We start from the raw sequence: 27,011 nt of genomic DNA, 5'->3' as shown, positions 1-27,011 counted from the left end.
ACGCCTCTGGAGCTGACTGGATAATCAGGGTATTTCCCTGGTGGCACTCCACCTTGCAGGATCTTTAAAAGCCATTGCAGACTAACTCAGTTGGCAACGCTTAGTGGATCATGAATGGCAGTTGCATCAAGAGGTGACACGGGTAATTTTCCAACAATGGGAAGAATCCTGGCTAGATCTGTTCACCACCGCAGAGAAGAATAAATGTCGCCATTTTTGTGCACTGGAGTTCCCAAGAAGGCTTTCTCTCTGAGACGCATTCTGCCTTTAGTAGAGCACAGGACTTCTATATTCTTTCCAGCCATTACCTCTGCCGCCCCTAGTTCTGAATAAGATCAGGAATGACTAGGCCCAAGTCATTCTGAGGGCTCCAGATTGGGCCAGCAGAGTGTGGTATCCAGGACTCCTGGGCCTGAGCATCTGCCCTCTGACCAGGCTCCAGCTGCGGGATTTCCTGTTGCAGCAGCACATCAGGCTTGAACATGAGCCTGCACAATGTGCACCTCAATGTAAGGAGATTGAGCAGCAGCAGTTGAGTTTTTATGAGCTCCCTCTCAAAGTGGTCCATGTCATCCTTTTGGCTAGGCACCCACGAAATCTGTGCACATGAGGCGCTTGGACAATTTTGTAGTGTAGTGTGGTTCCTGGCAGTTTGACCTGTTGTAGGCCAAACTGTGGTGTTTTTTGCTTTGTTTTTGGCCCAGCAAGCCCTTCCTCAGAGCACACTTAAAATTACCTGTTGGCTCTTTCAGCCTTTCTACATTTGTCAGACACACTGTCCAGTTGGAATGCATTTTCTAAAAGGTCTACGACACCTTTCCAACTACGGCCTTCGTAATGTCACAGTGGGACTTAAATGTAATCCTAACTGATGCTTAGTTGTCCATTGCTACTCACCTGTAAAATTGCTTTCCTTGTTGTGATAGCATATGCAAAATGTGTTAGTGAACTGCAGGACCCTTTTGGTCCAGCCTACCTACACCACCTTTTTCCAGACATACAGTTGTTAAGGACTCAAGCTGCGTTCCTACCAAAGGTAGTGACTCAGTTTCATGTTGGATAAGCCATCGCGTTCCTGACCTAATTTGCTCTACCTCATCTCTCAAAAGAGGAAGAGAAACTCCATGGTCTGGACCCCAAGAGGGCACTCAGTTTTTTATAGTGATCGTACCAGAGAACCTCAGGTGGATGATCATCTGTTAGTGAAGTTCTCCGGGACGAAGATGAGCAAGGAAATGGACTATCCCGTGATGGATAGTCCTCTTCAATAAGGCAAGCTATGCACTTGTGTTAGACCTGTCAGCCCTTTGGGTGGTCCCTCCTCATCATTATTTATTTTGTCCCACTTTTGCCTCAAACCCTATTTGAATTTTTCCTTTTTGGGAACCACCAGACTTTTTCGTGTTGCTGCAGATTCAGGGAGCCATTTTAGCTACCCCTGAAACTTCTGTCTGAGGGCCTGGAGCACAAAATGGTGGCCACCTGTGACATCACCAGCATCCACTGGAACCTACTAGCACCTTCCAGAACATTTCAGAGCCCTGTGACAGTTGGAGGCGGTTTAGAATGTTGGGAAGCTAAGACAGAGTGTTGGCAGTTGGAGCTGGCAGTTGGCACCTGACTGGTGAAGAGTGAGCAGCAGAAACCTGAAGGAGGAAGGAGTGAGGCAGCAGGGGTGGAAACTTGTGCCTGGAGTGGGGTCCATAAACCCACCCTTGATGCTAGTCCCTACTGACTGAGCCCAGCCTGGAGCCCTGTGTGGGAAGAAGCAAGAAAAACCATCTTAAGGACCTGGACAGCAGGAACAGGCCTTAGAATCCAAGAACAGCAAGATCCTGACCTGGAAACTGGTTTCCCTGGAGTCCGACGTCGAGTAGCCTGGAGACCTGGAGCCCGAGGTGGAGAAGCGGCGCTGACTGGAAAAGCAGACGTCGTACCCGGAGCCGCCAGAGGTCGAGAGAGGGTGCCGACGGAGGTCGTGAGGAGTACCAGAGGTCGAGGAGGAAGTCACCCGAGGTCGAGTGAGCGGCGTCGACGGGGGGGGGTGAAGTCCGCCCTCCGGAGTCGCCGGAGACCGAGGTGAAGTGTGCCGGAGGTCGGGAGTGGAGATCGCACTCCGGAGTCGCCGGAACCTGAGAGAATCGTGCCGGAGGTCGGGAGTGGAGGTCGCACTCCGGAGTCACCGGAAACCTGAGGAGAGGAGCACCGGAGGTCGGGAGTGGTGATCGCACTCCGGAGCCGCCGGAAGTCGACATCGAGTCAAGGCCGGCCGACGTCATCGAAACAGAGGTCGCCATCGGACCGGAGCCGCCCGAAGTCGACATCGAGCCAAGACTGCCCGACGCCATCGAATCGGAGGTCGAGATCGAGCCGAGGCCGCCAACATCGAACCGGAACCGCCTACCGGCGTCGTCAAGAACTGACATTGTGCCGAGGCCGCCGATATCGAACCGGAACCGCCTCACGGCGTCGACACGACTCCAGCGGCGTCGGAGCTTCAGAAAAAGGGCAGTAAGTGGAATAGAGGGCGCCAAAGGCCCTGTGGAATCCTAAGAGACTACTCTAGGGGTTAGAGAGGTGCTGGAACCAGCTGGACTGTGCCAGGGGTGAGCTGAGACTAATTCAGAGGGGTTGTGTAGAGTGAGAGAGCCAGGTCTCTGGTATTCCCCCCTTGATCTACCTCAGTTTAGGCCTCAGCCTTGTCCAAGCCAGGGAGTAGACACCCTCAAGCCTTCCACATCCCCACAAGCTGTGCCTGGGCCAAATCAGCCCTTAGGAATTCAAATGTGATCTGATTCTATGAGTGTCACTGTCAGCTTTTAATTATTTATTAGGGGCACTGTATTTATTGTATTTAACCTATTTATTGCTTCACTGTATTTATTGGTCCACAGTATTTATTGATGCACAATATTTATTGGTTGTTGGAAAACCACTCCCACACTAGAAAGGGTGGTGGTGGTCTTCCGGACACACTGTGGTAGCTTGGCTCGAGTGGTCAAGAATCAGGCTCCGTGCTAAGCATACAACATACCCAAACAATAACCATGCGTGCATCCGTTCCAAAAACGACTCTACACCGTAAAAATTATGAAAATAACTCTCTTTATCTGCTTTTTCTCTTAGTTGCTGATTGGATAAAATAAATAACAATCACAATATACAAACTTTTTAGAAAGTGCAGGACAAATAAATACTGGCTTAATGATTCAATAAATAGGGGTGATCATAAATACTGAAGGCATAAATAAAAGTGCAATACAGACAGGCTATTAAATATTCTGAGGCAATAAATACTGTAACCAATAAATATTGTGCATCAATAAATACTGTGGACCAATAAATACAGTGGAACAATAAATAGGTTAAATACAATAAATACAGTGCCCCTAATAAATACTTAAAAGCTGACAGTGACACTCATGGATTCAGATCACTTTTGAATTCCTAAGGGCTGATTTGGCCCAGGCACAGCTTGTGGGGATGTGGAAGGCTTGAGGGTGTCTACTCCCTGGCTTGGTCAAGGCTGAGGCCTAAACTGAGGTAGATAAAGGGGGGAAATACCAGAGACCTGGCTCTCTCTCTCCACACAACTTCTCTAGCTTAGTCCCAGTTCACCCCTGGCACAGTCAGGTTGGTTCCAGCACCTCCCTAGCCCCTTAGAGCAGTCTCTCAGGTCTCCACAGGGCCTTAGGCGCCCTCTACTCCACTTACTGCCCTTTTTCTGATGCTCCGACGCCGCTGGAGTCGGGTCGATGCCGTGAGGCGGTTCCAGCTCGATGTCGGCGGCCTCGGCACAATGTCAGTTCTTTGACGACGCCGGCAGGCGGCTCCGGTTCGGTGTCGGCGGCCTCGGCTCGATCTCGACCTCCGATTCGATGGCGTCGGGCAGTCTTACTCGATGTCGACTTCGGGCGGCTCCGGTCCGATGGCGACCTCGGATTCGATGACGTCGGCCGGCCTTGCCTCGATGTCGACTTCCGGCGGCTCCGGAGTGCGATCCTCACTCCCGACCTCCGGTGCTCCTCTCCTTAGGTTTCCGGCGACTCCGGAGTGCGACCTCCACTCCCGACCTCCGGCACGATTCTCACAGGTTCCGGCGACTCCGGAGTGCGATCCTCACTCCCGACCTCCGTTACCCCTCACCTCGGTCTCCGACGACTCCGGAGGGCGGACTTCACTCCTCCGATGACGCCGCTCACTCGACCTCGGTGACTTCCTCCTCGACCTCTGGTATTCCTCACGACCTCTGACGGCGCCCTCTCTCGACCTCTGGCGGCTCCGGGTACGACGTCTGCTTTTCCAGTCAGCGCCGCTTCTCCACCTCGGGCTCCAGGTCTTAGGCTACTCGACGTCGGACTTCAGGGAAACCAGCTTCCAGGTCAGGATCTTGCTGTTCTCTTGTTTCCAAGGCCTGTTCCTGCTGTCCAGGTCCTTAGGACGACTTTTCTGGCTTCTTCCCACACAGGGCTCTAGGCTGGGCTCCGTCAGTAGGGACTAGTATCAAGGGTGGGTTTATGGACCCCACTCCAGGCACAAGTTTCCACCCCTGCTGCTTCACTCCTTCCTCCTTCACGTTTGTGCTGCTCACTCTTCACCAGTCAGGTGCCAACTGCCAGCTCCAACTGCCAACTCTCTGTCTTAGCTTCCCAACATTCTAAACCGCCTCCAACTGTCACAGGGTTCTGGAATGTTCTGGAAGGTGCTGGTAGGTTCCAGTGGATGCTGGTGATGTCACAGGTGGCCACCATTTTGTGCTCCAGGCCCTCAGACAGAAGTTTCAGGGGTAGCTAAAATGGCTCCCTGAATCTGCAGCAACACGAAAAAGTCTGGTGGTTCCCAAAAAGGAAAAATTCAAACAGGGTTTGAGGCAAAAGTGGGACAAAATAAATAATGATGAGGAGGGACCACCCAAAGGGCTGACAGGTCTAACACGCGTCCCCCCCAGCTGAAAGTGGGGAGAGCTACCCAACCCCTTGGGAGTTCTCATCACTAAGGCGGAAATACCTTGAGAGACCGTCTGCATTGGCGTGGTCCACTCCAGGCCGATGTTCCACCTGAAAGTCCATTCCCTGTAGGGAAATAGACCACCTCAACAACTTGGGATTCTCCCCCTTCATTTGCATCAGCCAACGAAGGGGTCTGTGGTCGGTCTGAACAAGGAAGTGCGAGCCAAACAGGTATGGCCGCAACTTCTTCAGAGCCCATACCACTGCAAAGGCTTCACGCTCTATTGCACTCCACTTCTGTTCCCTGGGAAGTAGTCTCCGGGATAGGAAGACCACGGGTTGATCCAGACCCTCTTCGTTGAGTTGCGATAACACTGCCCCAATGCCATGTTCTGATGCATCTGTCTGGACAATGAACTCCTTGGAAAAGTCTGGGGCCCTTAAGACCGGGGCCTCGCACATAGCTTTCTTCAATTTCTCAAAGGCTTGCTGACAAGCCTCCGTCCAGACTACCCGTCGAGGTTGTTTCTTGGACGTGAGCTCCGTGAGGGGGGCTACGATGGTACCGTACCCCTTCACGAAGCGGCGGTAGTATCCCGTGAGGCCCAAAAATGCTCGGACCTCAGTCTGAGTCTTGGGGGGTTCCCAGGCCATGATGGCCTCGATCTTCGCCTGGAGGGGTTGCACCGCTCCCCTACCCACCAAGTGTCCAAGGTACACTACCGACCCCTGCCCGATCTGGCACTTGCTGGCCTTGATCGTCAATCCAGCTTGTCTCAGGGCCTGGAGAACAGCTTGCAGGTGACGCAAGTGATCCTCCCAGCTGTTACTGAAGACGGCTATGTCATCCAGATAAGCAGCAGAGAAACTCTCCATTCCGGTGAGGATCTGGTTTACCAGGCGCTGAAACGTGGCAGGTGCGTTCTTGAGCCCAAAGGGCATCACACAGAACTGGTAGTGGCCATTGGGCGTGGAGAAGGCTGACCTTTCCCTTGCTCCATCAGTCAAAGAGATCTGCCAGTACCCTGAAGTAAGGTCAAAGGTACTTAGATATTGGGCAGCTCCCAGCCGGTCAATCAATTCATCCGCCCTAGGGATCGGATGAGCATCAGTTTTGGTCACTGAATTCAGTCCCCGATAGTCCACACAGAACCTCAGTTCTGGTTGGGCACCCGGTGGTGCAGCTTTTTGTACTAACACCACCGGACTGGACCAGGGGCTGCTAGAAGGTTCGATCACTCCTAGCTCCAGCATCTTAGTGACTTCACTATGAATGCTGGCCTTCACCTTGTCTGACATCCGGTAGATCTTGGACTTCACAGGTGGGCTGTCTCCTGTGTCCACGTCATGGACGCACAGGTGAGTCCTACCCGGGACAAGGGAGAACAACGAAGAGTACTGCCCCAGGACCTGGCGACAGTCCTCCTGCTGTTCAGGAGTTAGAGATGGGGAGAGAATCACTCCCTCCACCGACCCATCCTTCTCTTGAGACGCAAACAGATCAGGGAGAGGCTCGCTTTCCACGTCCTCTCCTCCGTCAGTCACCATCATCAAGATGACTTCGGGCCTCTCGTGGTGGGGTTTGAGGCGGTTGGCATGCAGCACCCGCAGGGGCTGACGAGGGGTCTTCAGGTCCACCAAGTAGGTAGCCTTACCCTTCTTCTCCAACACCTCAAAGGGTCCTGACCAGCGATCCTGGAGGGCACTAAGCTCTCCCGGTTCGATCACCCACACCTTCTGGCCAGGCTCCAACTCCACCGGGTGAGCATTGTGGTCATACCACGCCTTCATCACTGCTTGGCTGGCTTCCAAGTTGTCAGAAGCTTGCTTCCACAACTTAGCCATTTGGCTCCGGAAGGCCAGCATATAGCTCACCACATCCTGGGGAAGCTTTCTGGGAGTTCTTTCCCATCCGTCTCTCACCAGGTTGAGAGGTCCACGTACAGGGTGCCCATACAGAAGCTCGAAGGGGCTGAAGCCCACTCCCTTCTGTGGCACTTCCCTGTAGGAAAAAAGTAAACAGGGTAGGAGGACGTCCCATTTCCTCCGCAGGCTTTCAGGCAGACTTCTGATCATGCCCTTCAAGGTTTTGTTAAACCTCTCCACCAGACCATTGGTCTGGGGGTGGTAAGGAGTGGTGAACCGGTATGTCACTCCACACTCCTTCCACATGGCCCGCATGTACGCTGACATGAAGTTGGTCCCCCTGTCGGACACAACTTCCTTGGGAAAACCCACTCGGGTAAAGATTCCCATCAGGGCCCTAGCCACAACAGGTGCTGTTATGGTCCTCAGAGGTATTGCCTCTGGGTACCGTGTGGCATGATCCACCAGAACCAGGATAAACCTGTGACCAGCTGTAGTCGGTGGATCTAACGGACCCACAATGTCGATGCCCACCCTTTCAAAGGGGGTGCTAACGACTGGAAGTGGTTCCAGGGGAGCTTTCAGCTTCACCCCTGTTTTCCCACTGGCTTGGCAAGACACACTTGTCCGGCAGTAGGTATCGGACGACACTTTCATCTGAGGCCAATAAAAGTGTGGGACAAGACGGGCGAAGGTCTTGTCTTGCCCCAAGTGTCCTGCCAATGGTATCTCGTGAGCCAACTCCAGAAGGAAGGCTCGATAACGTTGAGGAACTACCAAGGCTCGTGACGATCCGTGTAGGGGTGCCTTGGGTTCACTGTAGAGGAGGCCATCCTCCCAGTAAACACTGTAGTTCCCTTCAACGTTCCCTGCTGCCTGGGCTTCGGCCTGTCGCCTCAGCCCCTCAAGGGTAGGGCACTCCCTCTGGCCCTGGCAGAATTCCTCCCTGGACGGGCCTCCCTCCACGTGCCACTCGGCCGGGATGGGTAGGTCCTCCAGGTTGGTAACGTCCCCCACCGCAGACTCCTGGTCCACCACCTCCGGTGGCCTATCCGTCCTACGGGGTGGGGACGCCGAGGCAGGCTCCTCCTGTCCTCGGTTCTTCCCTTGACTGGCAGCTGGCTGGGCCTTTGTTCCAGGCTCCAGCCGAAATGAACTCCCTCTTCGGGTAGTCGCGGACCTTGTGCTAACACAGGCCCAGTCAGGTGTACCCAGCATCTCGGTGTGAGTCCGGTATTCCACCTCCTTCCAAGCGTTGTGCTCCATGTCATTCCCCAGCAGACAATCGACTGGCACGGCAGGGCTTACGGCAACTCGAAGTGAACCTGCAACCCCCCCCCATTCAAAGGGAACCTCGGCCACTGGATAGTGGCCTGTTCTGCCGTCAGCCATCGCGGCTGGGTGGAGTACATCGGGAATTACCTGCTCTGGAGACACCAGTTGACTACGTACCATAGTCATACTGGCTCCTGTGTCTCTCAGAGCCTCCCCTCTTTGGCCGTTGATGGTGACCCACTGCCCATACTTGGCGGTATTTGCGGGCACCTGGATCTTAGGAACCATCTCCCGTTCTCCCAGGGACACTAAAGTGACACCCGCCCACTCCCTTCCCTTAGTTAAGTGCATCTCCTCCCCGAGCACTACACTAGCTACTCCGGGGGTCTTTCCTCCAGTGGGAGGGGGTGGTCGTTTCAAGCACTTCGGATCTCCTTTATAGTGTCCAACGCCACCGCACTCATAGCAATGGACAACCCTTGGCTGCTGACTCTGGCCAGGATTAGGGTTTCTGGGCGGGTTAGCCTTAGGGGTGAATCCTGTTCCCTTCCCTTGGAAGTTATTTTGGGGGCCTTTGGAGAACTCCTTTTTCTTTTCCCCTCCCTCTTTCTTCTGGGGGGCGCCCTGTCCGGCCTTTTGAGTATCCCCTCCAGTCCCCCTTGTGGACACCCGGGTACTAGCCCAAATGTCCGCCTCCTCAGCAAGCTTCCGGGGACTGGTCAGCTTGCTATCCACCAGGTGTTGCCGCAGTTCAGGGAAACATTTCTCGAGCAGGTGTTCCTTCAGTACCAGGTCAAACAACCCCTCGTAGTTCCTCACTTCACTGCCCTGAATCCAACCTTCCAGTGCCTTCTTTGCATAGTCCAGGAAGTCCACCCAATTCTGCGTGCCCAGTTTGTGACTACCCCTGAACTTCTGTCTGTACTTTTCAGGTGTTAGTCCAAACTTTCTGATGAGCGCCAGTTTCATGGTGGGGTAGTGGGTCTGCTCATCCTCCTCGAGGGCCAATAAAGCATCCCTACCAGCTGGAGGCATGTACTTGTACAATCCCCCTCCCCAGTACTTCTCTGGAACCCCATGGGCCCTCAACGAGACCTCATAGGCCGCTAGCCACTTGGCGATGTCGTCGCCCACTCCATAGCTAGCTACTATGTCCTTTGGCAGGTATGGTTTAGGTTCCCTGGTGATCCCTTGGGTTTGGCTGCCACCATTAGGAACAGGTTGTGCCCCGATTCTCAAGATCTGAAGATCTATTTCTTTCAGTCGCAATTCATGGGCCATCCTCTGCTCCTCCTTCTCCTTCTCCAGCCTTGCTAAGTCCCATGTGAGCTGTCTTTTCTCCCTCCGGTCTGTTAACTCCACTTCAGACAAGCCACCGCTAGAGGCACTGCTGCCCTTCCTAGAAATGGTTCCGGGCCCCGCTGACAGGTTCCCCACCTCAGGTTGGTACATCTCAGCCCCCTCGGTGTCAGGCTCTCTATCCCTGTCCTCCTCCTCAGCCTTGCTTTCTCGGCGTGCCTCCCCCCAAGCCCTTAAGCTGGTTTGGAGTGCACCCTTCTTTGCTCCTGGGGGACAGTACACCCCTTCCCGCTGGCAAAACTCCCTGAGTTGGGCCACAGTGTACGTTTCTAGATTTTCTAGTACAAATTCCATCTCGCCCACTCAGGTTAGAGGACAGGTTTTGTGCAGTAACTATGCAGGGGGGTACCTTTAATAATACCTCCTCCCACCACCAGAGTAAATTTGGAAAAAACAAAAACCCACAATTAGGAAGGCCGCTTTGAGAAAACTCCCGGTGTAGGCCTATGGACTACCCACAGTTATTGTTGAGTATACGTAGGCACAGCTCAATCCCACCACTGAACACCAATTTATGTTGGAAAACCACTCCCACACTAGAAAGGGTGGTGGTGGTCTTCCGGACACACTGTGGTAGCTTGGCTCGAGTGGTCAAGAATCAGGCTCCGTGCTAAGCATACAACATACCCAAACAATAACCATGCGTGCATCCGTTCCAAAAACGACTCTACACCGTAAAAATTATGAAAATAACTCTCTTTATCTGCTTTTTCTCTTAGTTGCTGATTGGATAAAATAAATAACAATCACAATATACAAACTTTTTAGAAAGTGCAGGACAAATAAATACTGGCTTAATGATTCAATAAATAGGGGTGATCATAAATACTGAAGGCATAAATAAAAGTGCAATACAGACAGGCTATTAAATATTCTGAGGCAATAAATACTGTAACCAATAAATATTGTGCATCAATAAATACTGTGGACCAATAAATACAGTGGAACAATAAATAGGTTAAATACAATAAATACAGTGCCCCTAATAAATACTTAAAAGCTGACAGTGACACTCATGGATTCAGATCACTTTTGAATTCCTAAGGGCTGATTTGGCCCAGGCACAGCTTGTGGGGATGTGGAAGGCTTGAGGGTGTCTACTCCCTGGCTTGGTCAAGGCTGAGGCCTAAACTGAGGTAGATAAAGGGGGGAAATACCAGAGACCTGGCTCTCTCTCTCCACACAACTTCTCTAGCTTAGTCCCAGTTCACCCCTGGCACAGTCAGGTTGGTTCCAGCACCTCCCTAGCCCCTTAGAGCAGTCTCTCAGGTCTCCACAGGGCCTTAGGCGCCCTCTACTCCACTTACTGCCCTTTTTCTGATGCTCCGACGCCGCTGGAGTCGGGTCGATGCCGTGAGGCGGTTCCAGCTCGATGTCGGCGGCCTCGGCACAATGTCAGTTCTTTGACGACGCCGGCAGGCGGCTCCGGTTCGGTGTCGGCGGCCTCGGCTCGATCTCGACCTCCGATTCGATGGCGTCGGGCAGTCTTACTCGATGTCGACTTCGGGCGGCTCCGGTCCGATGGCGACCTCGGATTCTATGACGTCGGCCGGCCTTGCCTCGATGTCGACTTCCGGCGGCTCCGGAGTGCGATCCTCACTCCCGACCTCCGGTGCTCCTCTCCTTAGGTTTCCGGCGACTCCGGAGTGCGACCTCCACTCCCGACCTCCGGCACGATTCTCACAGGTTCCGGCGACTCCGGAGTGCGATCCTCACTCCCGACCTCCGTTACCCCTCACCTCGGTCTCCGACGACTCCGGAGGGCGGACTTCACTCCTCCGATGACGCCGCTCACTCGACCTCGGTGACTTCCTCCTCGACCTCTGGTATTCCTCACGACCTCTGACGGCGCCCTCTCTCGACCTCTGGCGGCTCCGGGTACGACGTCTGCTTTTCCAGTCAGCGCCGCTTCTCCACCTCGGGCTCCAGGTCTTAGGCTACTCGACGTCGGACTTCAGGGAAACCAGCTTCCAGGTCAGGATCTTGCTGTTCTCTTGTTTCCAAGGCCTGTTCCTGCTGTCCAGGTCCTTAGGACGACTTTTCTGGCTTCTTCCCACACAGGGCTCTAGGCTGGGCTCCGTCAGTAGGGACTAGTATCAAGGGTGGGTTTATGGACCCCACTCCAGGCACAAGTTTCCACCCCTGCTGCTTCACTCCTTCCTCCTTCACGTTTGTGCTGCTCACTCTTCACCAGTCAGGTGCCAACTGCCAGCTCCAACTGCCAACTCTCTGTCTTAGCTTCCCAACATTCTAAACCGCCTCCAACTGTCACAGGGTTCTGGAATGTTCTGGAAGGTGCTGGTAGGTTCCAGTGGATGCTGGTGATGTCACAGGTGGCCACCATTTTGTGCTCCAGGCCCTCAGACAGAAGTTTCAGGGGTAGCTAAAATGGCTCCCTGAATCTGCAGCAACACGAAAAAGTCTGGTGGTTCCCAAAAAGGAAAAATTCAAACAGGGTTTGAGGCAAAAGTGGGACAAAATAAATAATGATGAGGAGGGACCACCCAAAGGGCTGACAGGTCTAACATTGGTTTACAGTATTTATTGCCTCGGAATATTTAATTGCCTGTATTAACTGCACTTATATTTATGCCTTCATTATTTATGATCACCCCTATTTATTGAATCATTAAGCCAGTATTTATTTGACCTGCACTATTTAAAAAGTTTGTATATTGTGATTGTTATTTATTTATCTAATCAGCAACTGAGAGAAAAAGAAGATAAAGAAAGATATTTTCATAATTTTTACGGTGTAGAGTCGTTTTTGGAACGGATGCACGCATGGTTATTGTATGGGTATGTCGTATGCTTAGCACGGTGCCTGATTCCTGACCACTCGAGCCAAGCTACCACAGTGTATGTCCTGGGAAGACCCCGTTACCACCAACCTCTTCAGGCGTGAGAGTGGGGTTTTTCCAACATAATTGGTGTTCAGTGGTGGGATAGAGCTGTGCCTACGTATACTCAACAATAACTGTGGGTAGTCCATAGGCCTACACCGGGAGTTTTCTCAAAGCGGCCTTCCTAATTGTGGGTTTTTGTTTTTTCCAAATTTACTCTGGTGGTGGGAGGAGGTATTATATAAGGTACCCCCCTGCATAGTTACTGCAAATAACTGTCCTCTGACCTGAGTGGGCAAGATGGAGTTTGTACTAGAAAATATAGAAACGTACACTGTGGCCCAACTCAGGGAATTTTGTCAGCGGGAGGGGGTGTATTGTCCCCCAGGAGCAAAGAAGGGTGCACTCCAAACCAGCTTAAGGGCTTGGGGGGAGGCACGAAGGGAAAGCAAGGCTGAGGAGGAGGACAGGGATAGAGAGCCAGACAGTGAGGGAGCTGGTTTGTACCAACCTGAGGTGGGGAACCTGTCAGCGGGGCCCAGGACACTTTCTAGGAAGGGCAGCACTGTCTCTAGCGGTGGCTTATCTGAAGTGGAGTTAACAGACCGGAGGGAGAAAAGACAGCTCACATGGGACTTAGCAAGGCTGGAGAAGGAGAAGGAGGAACAGAGGATGGCTCATGAGAAGGAGCAGGAGGAACAGAGGATGGCTCATGAGATAAGGCTGAAAGAGATAGATCTTCAGATCCTGAGAATCGGGGCACACCCTGTACCTAACGGTGGCAGCGAAGAACGAGAGTACACCAGGGAACCCAAACCCTACCTGCCAAAGGACATAGTAGCTGGCTATGGGGTGGGTGACGATATCGCCAAGTGGCTAGCGGCCTATGAGGTCTCGTTAAGGGCCCATGGGGTTCCAGAGAAGTACTGGGGAGGGGGATTGTACAAGTACATGCCTCCAGCTGGTAGGGATGCTTTATTGGCCCTCGAGGAGGATGAGCAGACCCACTACCCCACCATGAAACTGGCGCTCATAAGAAAGTTTGGACTAACACCCGAAAAGTACAGACAGAAGTTCAGGGGTAGTCACAAACTGGGCACACAGAATTGGGTGGACTTCCTGGACTATGCAAAGAAGGCACTAGAGGGTTGGATTCAGGGCAGTGAAGTAAGGAACTACGAGGGGTTGTTTGATCTAGTACTGAAGGAACACCTGCTCGAGAAATGTTTCCCTGAACTGCGTCAACACCTGGTGGATAGCAAGCTGACCAGTCCCCGGAAGCTTGCTGAGGAGGCGGACATTTGGGCTAGTACCCGGGTGTCCACAAGGGGGACTGGAGGGGATACTCAAAAGGCCGGACAGGGCACCCCCCAGAAGAAAGAGGGAGGGGAAAAGAAAAAGGAGTTCTCCAAAGGCCCCCAAAATAATTTCCAAGGAAAGGGAACAGGATTCACCCCTAGGGCTAACCCACCCAGAAACCCTAATCCTGGCAAGAGTCAGCAGCCAAGGGTTGTCCATTGCTACGAGTGCGGTGGCGTTGGACACTATAAAGGAGATCCGAAGTGCCAGAAACGACCACCCCCTCCCATTGGAGGAAAGACCCCCGGAGTAGCTAGTGCAGTGCTCGGGGAGGAGATGCCCTTAACTAAGGGAAGGGAGTGGGCGGGTGTCACTTTAGTGTCCCTGGGAGAACGGGAGATGGTTCCTAAGATCCAGGTGCCCGCAAATACTGTAAAGTATGGGCAGTGGGTCACCATCAACGGCCAGAGAGGGGAGGCTCTGAGAGACACAGGAGCCAGTATGACTATGGTACGTAGTCAACTGGTGTCTCCAGAGCAGGTAATTCCCGATGTACTCCACCCAGCCGCGATGGCTGACGGCAGAACAGGCCACTATCCAGTGGCCGAGGTTCCCTTTGAATGGGGGGGGGTTGCAGGTTCACTTCGAGTTGCCGTAAGCCCTGCCGTGCCAGTCGATTGTCTACTGGGGAATGACATGGAGCACAATGCTTGGAAGGAGGTGGAATACCGGACTCATACTGAGATGCTGGGTACACCTGACTGGGCCTGTGTGAGCACAAGGTCCGCGACTACCCGGAGAGGGAGTTCGTTTCGGCTGGAGCCTGGAACAAAGGCCCAGCCAGCTGCCAGTCAAGGGAAGAACCGAGGACAGGAGGAGCCTGCCTTGGCGTCCACACCCCGTAGGACGGATAGGCCACCGGAGGTGGTGGACCAGGAGTCTGCGGAGGGGGACGTTACCAAACTGGAGGACCTACCCATCCCGGCCGAGTGGCACGTGGAGGGAGGCCCGTCCAGGGAGGAATTCTGCCAGGGCCAGAGGGAGTGCCCTACCCTTGAGGGGCTAAGGCGTCAGGCCCAAGCCCAGGCAGCAGGGAACGTTGAAGGGAACTACAGTGTTTACTGGGAGGATGGCCTCCTCTACAGTGAACCCAAGGCACCCCTACACGGATCGTCACGAGCCTTGGTAGTCCCTCAACGTTATCGAGCCTTCCTTCTGGAGTTGGCTCACGAGATCCCATTGGCAGGACACCTGGGGCAAGACAAGACCTTCGCCCGTCTTGTCCCACACTTTTATTGGCCTCAGATGAAAGTGTCGTCCGATACCTACTGCCGGACATGTGTGTCTTGCCAAGCCAGTGGGAAAACAGGGGTGAAGCTGAAAGCTCCCCTGGAACCACTTCCTGTCGTTAGCACCCCCTTTGAAAGGGTGGGCATCGACATTGTGGGTCCGCTAGATCCACCGACTACAGCTGGTCACAGGTTTATCCTGGTTCTGGTGGATCATGCCACACGGTACCCAGAGGCAATACCTCTGAGGACCATAACAGCACCTGTTGTGGCTAGGGCCCTGATGGGAATCTTTACCCGAGTGGGTTTTCCCAAGGAAGTTGTGTCCGACAGGGGGACCAACTTCATGTCAGCGTACATGCGGGCGATGTGGAAGGAGTGTGGAGTGACCTACCGGTTCACAACTCCTTACCACCCCCAGACCAATGGTCTGGTGGAGAGGTTTAACAAAACCTTGAAGGGCATGATCAGAAGTCTGCCTGAAAGCCTGCGGAGGAAATGGGACGTCCTCCTACCCTGTCTACTCTTTTCTTACAGGGAAGTGCCACAGAAGGGAGTGGGCTTCAGCCCCTTCGAGCTTCTGTATGGGCACCCTGTACGTGGACCTCTCAACCTGGTGAGAGACGGATGGGAAAGAACTCCCAGAAAGCTTCCCCAGGATGTGGTGAGCTACATGCTGGCCTTCCGGAGCCAAATGGCTAAGTTGTGGAAGCAAGCTTCTGACAACTTGGAAGCCAGCCAAGCAGTGATGAAGGCGTGGTATGACCACAATGCTCACCCGGTGGAGTTGGAGCCTGGCCAGAAGGTGTGGGTGATCGAACCAGGAGAGCTTAGCGCCCTCCAGGATCGCTGGTCAGGACCCTTTGAGGTGTTGGAGAAGAAGGGTAAGGCTACCTACTTGGTGGACCTGAAGACCCCTCGTCAGCCCCTGCGGGTGCTGCATGCCAACCGCCTCAAACCCCACCACGAGAGGCCCGAAGTCATCTTGATGATGGTGACTGACGGAGGAGAGGACGTGGAAAGCGAGCCTCTCCCTGATTTGTTTGCGTCTCAAGAGAAGGATGGGTCGGTGGAGGGAGTGAATCTCTCCCCATCTCTGACTCCTGAACAGCAGGAGGACTGTCGCCAGGTCTTGGGACAGTACTCCTCGTTGTTCTCCCTTGTCCCGGGTAGGACTCACCTGTGCGTCCATGACGTGGACACAGGAGACAGCCCACCTGTGAAGTCCAAGATCTACCGGATGTCAGACAAGGTGAAGGCCAGCATTCACAGTGAAGTCACTAAGATGCTGGAGCTAGGAGTGATCGAACCTTCTAGCAGCCCCTGGTCTAGTCCGGTGGTGTTAGTACCAAAAGCTGCACCACCGGGTGCCCAACCAGAACTGAATTCAGTGACCAAAACTGATGCTCATCCGATCCCTAGGGCGGATGAATTGATTGACCGGCTGGGAGCTGCCCAATATCTAAGTACCTTTGACCTTACTTCTGGGTACTGGCAGATCTCTTTGACTGATGGAGCAAGGGAAAGGTCAGCCTTCTCCACGCCCAATGGCCACTACCAGTTCTGTGTAATGCCCTTTGGGCTCAAGAACGCACCTGCCACGTTTCAGCGCCTGGTAAACCAGATCCTCACCGGAATGGAGAGTTTCTCTGCTGCTTATCTGGATGACATAGCCGTCTTCAGTAACAGCTGGGAGGATCACTTGCGTCACCTGCAAGCTGTTCTCCAGGCCCTGAGACAAGCTGGATTGACGATCAAGGCCAGCAAGTGCCAGATCGGGCAGGGGTCGGTAGTGTACCTTGGACACTTGGTGGGTAGGGGAGCGGTGCAACCCCTCCAGGCGAAGATCGAGGCCATCATGGCCTGGGAACCCCCCAAGACACAGACTGAGGTCCGAGCTTTTCTGGGCCTCACGGGATATTACCGCTGCTTCGTGAAGGGGTACGGTACCATCGTAGCCCCCCTCACGGAGCTCACGTCCAAGAAACAACCTCGACGGGTAGTCTGGACGGAGGCTTGTTAGCAGGCCTTTGTGAGATTGAAGAAAGCCATGTGCGAGGCCCCGGTCTTAAGGGCCCCAGACTTTTCCAAGGAGTTCATTGTCCAGACAGATGCATCAGAACATGGCATTGGGGCAGTGTTATCGCAACTCAACGAAGAGGGTCTGGATCAACCCGTGGTCTTCCTATCCCGGAGACTACTTCCCAGGGAACAGAAGTGGAGTGCAATAGAGCGTGAAGCCTTTGCAGTGGTATGGGCTCTGAAGAAGTTGCGGCCATACCTGTTTGGCTCGCACTTCCTGGTTCAGACCGACCACAGACCCCTTCGTTGGCTGATGCAAATGAAGGGGGAGAATCCCAAGTTGTTGAGGTGGTCTATTTCCCTACAGGGAATGGACTTTCAGGTGGAACATCGGCCTGGAGTGGACCACGCCAATGCAGACGGTCTCTCAAGGTATTTCCGCCTTAGTGATGAGAACTCCCAAGGGGTTGGGTAGCTCTCCCCACTTTCAGCTGGGGGGGGACGCGTGTTAGACCTGTCAGCCCTTTGGGTGGTCCCTCCTCATCATTATTTATTTTGTCCCACTTTTGCCTCAAACCCTATTTTAATTTTTCCTTTTTGGGAACCACCAGACTTTTTCATGTTGCTGCAGATTCAGGGAGCCATTTTAGCTACCCCTGAAACTTCTGTCTGAGGGCCTGGAGCACAAAATGGTGGCCACCTGTGACATCACCAGCATCCACTGGAACCTACTAGCACCTTCCAGAACATTCCAGAGCCCTGTGACAGTTGGAGGCGGTTTAGAATGTTGGGAAGCTAAGACAGAGTGTTGGCAGTTGGAGCTGGCAGTTGGCACCTGACTGGTGAAGAGTGAGCAGCAGAAACCTGAAGGAGGAAGGAGTGAGGCAGCAGGGGTGGAAACTTGTGCCTGGAGTGGGGTCCATAAACCCACCCTTGATGTTAGTCCCTACTGACTGAGCCCAGCCTGGAGCCCTGTGTGGGAAGAAGCAAGAAAAACCATCTTAAGGACCTGGACAGCAGGAACAGGCCTTAGAATCCAAGAACAGCAAGATCCTGACCTGGAAACTGGTTTCCCTGGAGTCCGACGTCGAGTAGCCTGGAGACCTGGAGCCCAAGGTGGAGAAGCGGCGCTGACTGGAAAAGCAGACGTCGTACCCGGAGCCGCCAGAGGTCGAGAGAGGGCGCCGACGGAGGTCGTGAGGAGTACCAGAGGTCGAGGAGGAAGTCACCCGAGGTCGAGTGAGCGGCGTCGACGGGGGGGGTGAAGTCCGCCCTCCGGAGTCGCCGGAACCTGAGAGAATCGTGCCGGAGGTCGGGAGTGGAGGTCGCACTCCGGAGTCACCGGAAACCTGAGGAGAGGAGCACCGGAGGTCGGGAGTGGAGATCGCACTCCGGAGCCGCCGGAAGTCGACATCGAGTCAAGGCCGGCCGACGTCATCGAAACAGAGGTCGCCATCGGACCGGAGTCGCCCGAAGTCGACATCGAGCCAAGACTGCCCGACGCCATCGAATCGGAGGTCGAGATCGAGCCGAGGCCGCCAACATCGAACCGGAACCGCCTACCGGCGTCGTCAAGAACTGACATTGTGCCGAGGCCGCCGATATCGAACCGGAACCGCCTCACGGCGTCGACACGACTCCAGCGGCGTCGGAGCTTCAGAAAAAGGGCAGTAAGTGGAATAGAGGGCGCCAAAGGCCCTGTGGAATCCTAAGAGACTACTCTAGGGGTTAGAGAGGTGCTGGAACCAGCTGGACTGTGCCAGGGGTGAGCTGAGACTAATTCAGAGGGGTTGTGTAGAGTGAGAGAGCCAGGTCTCTGGTATTCCCCCCTTGATCTACCTCAGTTTAGGCCTCAGCCTTGTCCAAGCCAGGGAGTAGACACCCTCAAGCCTTCCACATCCCCACAAGCTGTGCCTGGGCCAAATCAGCCCTTAGGAATTCAAATGTGATCTGATTCTATGAGTGTCACTGTCAGCTTTTAATTATTTATTAGGGGCACTGTATTTATTGTATTTAACCTATTTATTGCTTCACTGTATTTATTGGTCCACAGTATTTATTGATGCACAATATTTATTGGTTTACAGTATTTATTGCCTCGGAATATTTAATTGCCTGTATTAACTGCACTTATATTTATGCCTTCATTATTTATGATCACCCCTATTTATTGAATCATTAAGCCAGTATTTATTTGACCTGCACTATTTAAAAAGCTTGTATATTGTGATTGTTATTTATTTATCTAATCAGCAACTGAGAGAAAAAGAAGATAAAGAAAGATATTTTCATAATTTTTACGGTGTAGAGTCGTTTTTGGAACGGATGCACGCATGGTTATTGTATGGGTATGTCGTATGCTTAGCACGGTGCCTGATTCCTGACCACTCGAGCCAAGCTACCACAGTGTATGTCCTGGGAAGACCCCGTTACCACCAACCTCTTCAGGCGTGGGAGTGGGGTTTTTCCAACAACTTGCAATCAAGCAGCCCTGTAATGCCTAAGGGTCCACTGTACCGGGGCGAATTCTGCTACGACTAAAGTGGCATGTGGACTATCTGACCTGGATATTTGTCAGGCAGCTATGTGGTGATCAGTTCACACGTTCGCAAAGCACTACTTTCTCAACAGCCAAGTCTGTTGAGATAGGCATTTTGTTCGCTCGGTCCTTTAGAATGTTTCAGTCTGAGCCATTCCACAGACCCACCACCTTGGGAGGTACTGCTTTGGTATATATTCAACAGGTAAGGAATCTGCAGTTAGAAGTATTCATCAGAAGAACTAGTTACTTACCTTTGGTAACTCTCTTTCTGATGGATACTCTATGTAACCGCAGATTCCTCCTCACCCTCCCACCACCCCGTTAGGTGGTTTGGTTCCTTCCATCTTAAAAGATCCTAATCTAGGAGTCTGCACAAAGGTGCGCTCAATTCGCCTATATGCTTCGCTTTGGAGGGTGCAGAAGAGTTCATAAAAGAAAATGACATCATCACACATGGGTGGCAATTCTATGCGGCTTCCTTTTTTCCGGGGCAGATTGACATCGACACAGAGTTGCACAATGAAATCTAGCGGTGCACAGGAGCACTGATTTTGAGTTTTTTTACATTGAATCTGTTGCCTGAGGACATTTACTAGGCAAGGAATATGCAGTAGACACCAGAAAGAGCATTACCGAAGGTGAGTAACTTGTCCATCCTGTGAAGATTGCCAACTTCTTGCTTTTGCCTGGTTAGGCTAACATTGCACTTCCCTTGCAGATTCAAATAAGTTACTCTCACACAGATTTTACCTGTTATAAGTGAAAAAACATTATGCATTTTTATACACTAGTTGGGGACTATGGAGTAAGCTATGGAGTGGTGGGAAAGAGTGGGGCCAATACAAAATGCTCCATTTGGCTTTTAGACCAGGTGTTCCCAAAACGGTTGTCAGAATTTGCTGCACAAACCAAAAGTTAGGAAATACTGATTTTATATAGCTGGACAATTTGTTGATCTCCGAACTCTGAATACGTCTCTTTACCTAAACAAAAAAACTGATTGTATATTTCAGTTTAAGACCTGCATAGGCTTTGACTACAAGTTGAAAAGATTTGGATATGGCAATACCAGGCAGGTGGCTGGACCTTTCGATTCCACCGCCTGTTCTGAATTTATCCCCATATAATTAGGAATAACCTTGCCAAACTGCTTTCTTAGGGTGGAATTTTTAACGGAATCCTCAGTTCTTTGGGGATTATCGCTCAGAATTACCACTTGCTCTAAGCAGGTGGTAAGTGTGAGTGGGGGCTCGTGCAACGTGGGTTTATGGGATTGATGTAGCCGGGCAGGTGTAGGAGGGGCCCTGGCTTGCAGTTTCATCCTAAAGTGATTTAACCTAACGGTTTTTTCAGCTTGTAAAATACTGTCCACTGTTCACACACCCAGAAAATCTGGGTGGCAGAACACCAGCCCACTTTTAATTTCCAGAGTGTTATCCTATCCAGCCTTGCTACCCAAATCATCTTGTAACCAAAATGGAAGCATTGTGCAAATTTGTTGTGAGAGTATCTCCTTAGGAATAGTCATCACAGCCATACTCCATGGTTCCAGATGCATTTATTCCATCACAAATCTTTTATTGCAAGCATTTTCTGAGGTTTACCTTGTCCCCCATTGTCCCAGGAGGCAGGAGCAATCGCTGATTTTCAAGGTAAATGTACATGCAATAATTTTAAGTGGAAATCATTTGAATAGTAGGTGATTATCCTGAGTATTGGCGATTTCTCTGGCCCTTTTACATTCTTGACATCAAAAATGTATATCACAAGAGGTATGGTAGTGATCACCCCCGATTTTTGAAAACTGGCGCTGGAGTGGATATCTTGGTTTAATTGGCTGATTGAAGCTTTCACAATTAAAGCAACTGTCAGGTATAAGCATCTCACTCTATTCAAGGTAGTTGCAATAGGGCTTGCAGGTACTGAATTAGTAAAAAATGCTAATGTTACAGTAATCCGTCAAAAAATATTTATGTGAACTTATCCGACACCATCATTTTCCCTTCTCAAAACTACATTGTGTGACAGTTTACATTAGTTAATCGAAATCTGGAGCTTTCTCTTTTCTACTTTAATATGGGTTTTAATTTACACACACACCACTTTTCACCATTTTACTCTTGTCCATTATTTAGTCAACATACTGTTCATAAGAGGTAAAAAAAATAACATTCTGATTCCAGTCATTGCCCATGTTAGCTGCAACCTTCAGAGACGTAATGTATTTTTAATCAAAAAAGGTTGTTTTTCTAAAATTCGACATTCTTATCTAGGTATTTGGAGATGGTTCTTGAAGAAAGCATGAAACTGGTGGCAGTTGAAAGAGGAATTTATTAAGCCAAAAGGAGAACAACCTCAAACCTCAATGATACCTTTACAGACAGTTAAACTGTCACCACACTCCAAATAGAACATAGTGGAATGTGCTACCACAGGGGGAAAGGGTGTAGTATGGGGTTGGAACAGGAACACTCAATAACGTCGTCCGTTGTTCAGCAAAGCTTTGTTAAAGGTATAAAGCTATAAAGTAGAGGGAGCCCACGGCAGAGATGCCAGCACAAATAAGAAGCCAACAGTAACTGCCGTGGAGGGAAAGAACACAGGATGACAGAAGGCAACAAGCATTCCATAACTAGAAGACAGAGAGTTAAAGGAACAGTATACATAATAAGTGACATACCACAAATGGGACGAGGGAACATACCAAGTGTTATATAATACAGTACTTAAGACTATACTTTCTATCCAGATAACTTTCTGGATTTAAATTATTAGTGAAATGAACAAGATCACAACAGTCTTCTTATTTGTTTACCACAGGCAATCAAACAGTAGTGTCTAGTATTTCACTATTAATAAACATTTCGCTGTTCGAAAACAAATCTTTTTAAGCTAACTGCGCCAAAAAGAACATGTAATATAAAAGATACATAATGATAATGTGTAATGTAGTTCTATAATGCCATAGCAGGCATCTGATGACCTTTACAAACCACTTGGCCTTCATCTTCCTGGTTTGTGATGTCACCAGACCTCTTAATGGGAATACAGGACAGTATAGCACAGGTTCCTAATATTTAGCCTTTTAAATAGTCTCATTGCCTTCTGTGTTTAGTTTCTAACTTGTATTGGTCAGCTAATAATTCTCCAAAAGAAGTTTTTAAGTATTGATACTCTGATGCTTACATTCAGCCTTATGGCTTCACGAGATTAGTGAATCGTATTCTTTCACTCCCTTTCTTCCAGGTTACATATAGGGAAAGGCGTGCAGCTGGAGTGCCGAGGCGAAGGTGATGTGTGGATGAGATGTCTCAGTGATCATGCTGTTTTTGTGCAAAGTTATTACCTGGACAGGGAAGCAGGACGGGCTCCTGGAGATGCAGTCCACAAAATATACCCAGGAGCCTATATAAAGGTAAATGATTACACGCCCTTATTACATGGAGCATGCTTCATTTTGCCTAGATGTATATCAATGACTGCCATCCCCCTTTGTCCAGAATCATACTTAAGAAACTCAAGTTGAAATGGATACGAGTCACCATGGACTGCATAGCCTTCTGATTGTGGTAGCCAATGCATAAACAGAAAACAATTAAATGGCAATGGAGGCGTGGTTATTTTAAGACTTATTTTCTTCATTTGCTACAAAGAGTCACAGAGTAAAGGGTTTCTTGATGCTGCTAATGATGAACCTAAAAGGATGTCCAGCATATCAAGTGTTCATTTTCTCATTAGTCCTAGATTCATGGATCAAGGGAAGATGATAACAAGGAGAATCTTCTTACTAAGCTAGAATTTAAAATTTCCTTTGAGGATTAGAGAAGTATGGGTGCACAGTGAAATTCACTAATTCTAGGGCATAAAGAAATGGGCACAAGGAAGGCAGTGTAGTGAAGATACCACGCAGTTTCACATGTGGAACATTTATTAACCACAAAGCCTGAAGACAGAAGTACAGCGGCAGGGCAGCACACGTCTTACCTCTTCTCCCATTCTCCACCAAGTGCCCTTCTCTTACATCATATAGAATGTACATGAGAACTACCCCATTATTACATAACCTCAATTCTAAAGCAACCAGCAAGCCTACAACACCCCCCTTTATTAAAGAATTTAAAGAAATGACTAAACTAAATACATTTGAAAGCTAAAAAAAACATATACCTAAGCAAAATTAAAATATAGCTCTAAATCCAAAAACAATGAATAAAAAAAAACCAAGAAAGAGCTAAAAGGCTTTCTGATAAAGTTCACAAACTAAGAATTTCCTTGTGCATAATCTTCTAACCACTTTAGTGGTGTCCTTATTTTTTATTGAGTGTACCATTTACATCAGGCTCTGATGGTACACTTCCTGATGTTTCCTCTGATGATCCCATGACTGACACCACATCACCCCCCTTAGGAGTTATATTTACCACCTGTTGTCTGTTCAGATGTCAACTCAACGGAGCAGTCAGCCGTGACAGGCACATCCTCAAAAGGATCTTGAAAATAATTAAAAAATTATTTCCTAATACTCTTCCACACGTTTTGAAGGCCCAAAGACCACTCGATTGCGATTGAATACTTTTCGATTACTCATCCTGACCGAATTCTTCAACACTTCATTCACTTCTTCAGGTTCATAAAACTGACTCTCACCCTTAGCAACACCACCTATTTTTTTTTTTTTTGCACAAACCCAATCACCAATTTTATCATTCACCACCTTAGTTCCTTTCTTGGAATCGTAATATATCTTACTTTTCTATTGTCCTTCACAAATTGTTCCACAAACTGCTTCCACATACCACTATTCAAATCCTGCGTGGAACAACCACCCAGGGGTTGTCTTAGTTCTAGGATTCCATCCTCTCTTCATCAGAAAAGGAAATACACCAATAGTTCCATTATTTGTGACTCTATAAGGTCAAACAGTGTTTCTGAGTTGCATAACCCGGTCAATGCCACTAGCTAAGGCCAACTGTATAGCCCCTTTGATCTCAAAGTTAAAACTTTCCACCATGCCATTCCCACTTCAATTAAATAAAGAAGTGGTCCTTTGTTTAACACCAACTTTCTCAAAGTACTTTTTAGCTTTTCTTTTTACAAATTGTACTCCATCGTCACTCAAATGTTAGCAGAGATACCTTCCGAAACAAATACCAGGTCAAGAAACTCCAATATTGAATCCTTATCTGCCTTGTCCACAACCTTCACAACGGGCTATTTAAAAACTAATCAATGAGGACTAAAATAAACTTATGTAAAACGCCAACAGGTCCTAAAAAATATCCACAGCAAATGATTTTCAAGGATTCATAGGACTAGGACCACTGCATATAGGAGGTCTTGCAGTCTGCAACAATTTGTCAGCTCCTGCACATACAGAACATTTACTTACAAATCTTTCCACAGCAAGGTCCACACACAGCCAGCAAAACAATTTGTTCGAGGCATATGAGCTGCAGATTACACACTTTTGCATAGATCGCCATCTGGTGTTGGGCCCGGATGTTTGCAGTTTGTTTTTCCTCTTGGAAAGTCTTTGGAAGTCACGAGGTCGGTGACTCCTCCTTTGGATGGTATTGCGCATGGGCTTCGGCTCCATCCTCAGATTATTTTTTCCGCCATCGGGCTCGGATGTAATCTTTGCGCTCCGGTTCCGAACAGCTTCCAGTTCAACGATCGACGCGCTATCCTCACCCCAATTCGCGGTATTGTTTCGATCGCGATCTCTTCAATCAACACGCCTTCTCATCGGCACAAACCTTCGGTTCCAGTCGTCGACGGCGGCCTTCGGGCCTACACAAGCTCCGGTCCCGGCTCATGGAAAGAACTCCATTTAAAAAGTGCCCTCGATGTGGGTCCAAATTTCCCCACACCGATCTTCATGAGGTATGCAACCTCTGCCTCTCCCCTGAAGACGAGGCTCGAGACTGTCCGGCCTGTAAGTCTTTCCGATCCAAAAAGACTATTCGGGACCGAAGAGCCAGAAGGAACATGGCACACTCCTCGACGTCCATTCCAGTCGACATCTTCGGAGACGACATCGACGATCCGGAACAGCATCGCACCGAAGAGGACCTCGTCAGCACTTCCGAGGCCGACGAGTCAGATGTGGAAGACATCACTCCGGCGCAGAGGGTCATGAGTACCAATCTACCCCACCCACACCCGCGCCGACACCCAAAAAGGCATCGGTCACGCCTTCGCCCCCGGGCCTAAGCAAGACCAGAGACACTGTTTCACACACCCCACCTTCGGGCCCGGTGAAGAAGTCAAGTAAGCCTTCCGGCGGCTCGGGCCAGCCTACCAGCGGTGCCGAGAAACACACTTCGGCACCGAAAAAGAAACCGGCCTCCACCTCAACACCGAGCTCCGCACCGAAGCCCTCTGGGTCGAAACCCAGCTCTTCAGTACCGACGCCATCTTCGGTACCGACCAAACCACACAAGGCCACCGGCACCAACACTTCCAAGCCGAAGCCCATCTCGGCGCCGACCAAGGGACCGGAGGGTCCCAAGCCGGGTTCTAAGCAACAAACCTGCACAGAAAAACCTAAAAAACCATCGGCCGGCGCCGACGGACCAAATAACCTCACCAGAACTATTTACACCGGATCCCTTGCAAAAAATCACCAAGGGTCCAGAAACTGGACATTTGACACTCTCTACCACAAAGAGACATTTGGAGAAGCCTGCTCCGCCTCCACCTCCAAAGAGGAAGGACTCTGCTACCTCTCCGTTCGAATACCTTCCCCTCCCCCTCCACCTCCTCCTCCTTCTCCACCTCCACCCCCTCCGACCTCTCCACCCCCCACCTCATCGTTCTCCAACCCCGTCTCCAGACGATGATGATCAGGAGGACCCATATCATGATATAGGGGATGTGCCACAGGACCCCACCCCTACAGGATCCCCAGACCCATGGGACGATTACAATATTCCAGATATCCCCAACGTCCCACAAGACGATCTTTACCCTTCTAGGCCACCAGAAGATCCATTAGGGTTCAACCATCTTCTGCAAAGGGCGGCACATTTCACCGGGTGGACTTGCATACCGACCCCGTGAAGGAAGATTTCCTCCTAGACACATTTGATACCTCACATAGGTCTACCTCCATACTGCCCATGCTCAAAGGAGTGGTAAAGCATGCGACAGAAGTTTTTAAGGACCCAGTTAGAGCCAGGCTCATTAACCCACGTATTGTAAAAAAATACAAACCTGCTCCCTCAGATCCCTCCTACATCAGAGGACCAGCACCACTAGATTCTTTAGTAGTATCTACCACCACCTGACAAAGAATCAAAACTACTAGATGCATCAGGCAAACGCACAGCATCCCAGGCGGCCAGCATATGGCGTATAGCAAACACTCAGGCACTACTGGCCAGATATGACAGGGCTCATTATGACGAGTTAGAAAGCATAATGCACCATCTCCCTGAAAAATATAAAGCTAGGGCCAACGTGTTAATTCAAGAGGGTAAAACAATCACAAATACCTCCATACGTTGTGCCCTAGATGCAGCAGACTCAGCCTCCAGGGCCATCAACACCAGAGTCCTTCTCTGTC

The 27,011-nt window shown here is 50.6% G+C and overlaps 1 protein-coding gene across 2 annotated transcripts in view; it reads left to right on the top strand.

The window, feature by feature from the left end:
• Nucleotides 1–27,011, top strand: part of LOC146772802 (SMAD family member 4-like) — a 271,678-nt gene that overhangs the window by 202,155 nt on the left and 42,512 nt on the right. For both annotated transcript variants that reach the window (XM_085639806.1, XM_085639805.1), the window contains exon 10: nt 22,691–22,859. In XM_085639806.1, coding sequence (XP_085495932.1) covers nt 22,691–22,859 — 169 coding nt within the window. The remainder of the gene's footprint in view (nt 1–22,690; nt 22,860–27,011) is intronic.

Source organism: Triturus cristatus, chromosome 12 (assembly GCF_964204655.1).
Source record: "Triturus cristatus chromosome 12, aTriCri1.1, whole genome shotgun sequence".
Lineage (NCBI taxonomy): Eukaryota > Metazoa > Chordata > Amphibia > Caudata > Salamandridae > Triturus > Triturus cristatus.
This window is presented reverse-complemented; position numbering and strand designations above follow the sequence as displayed.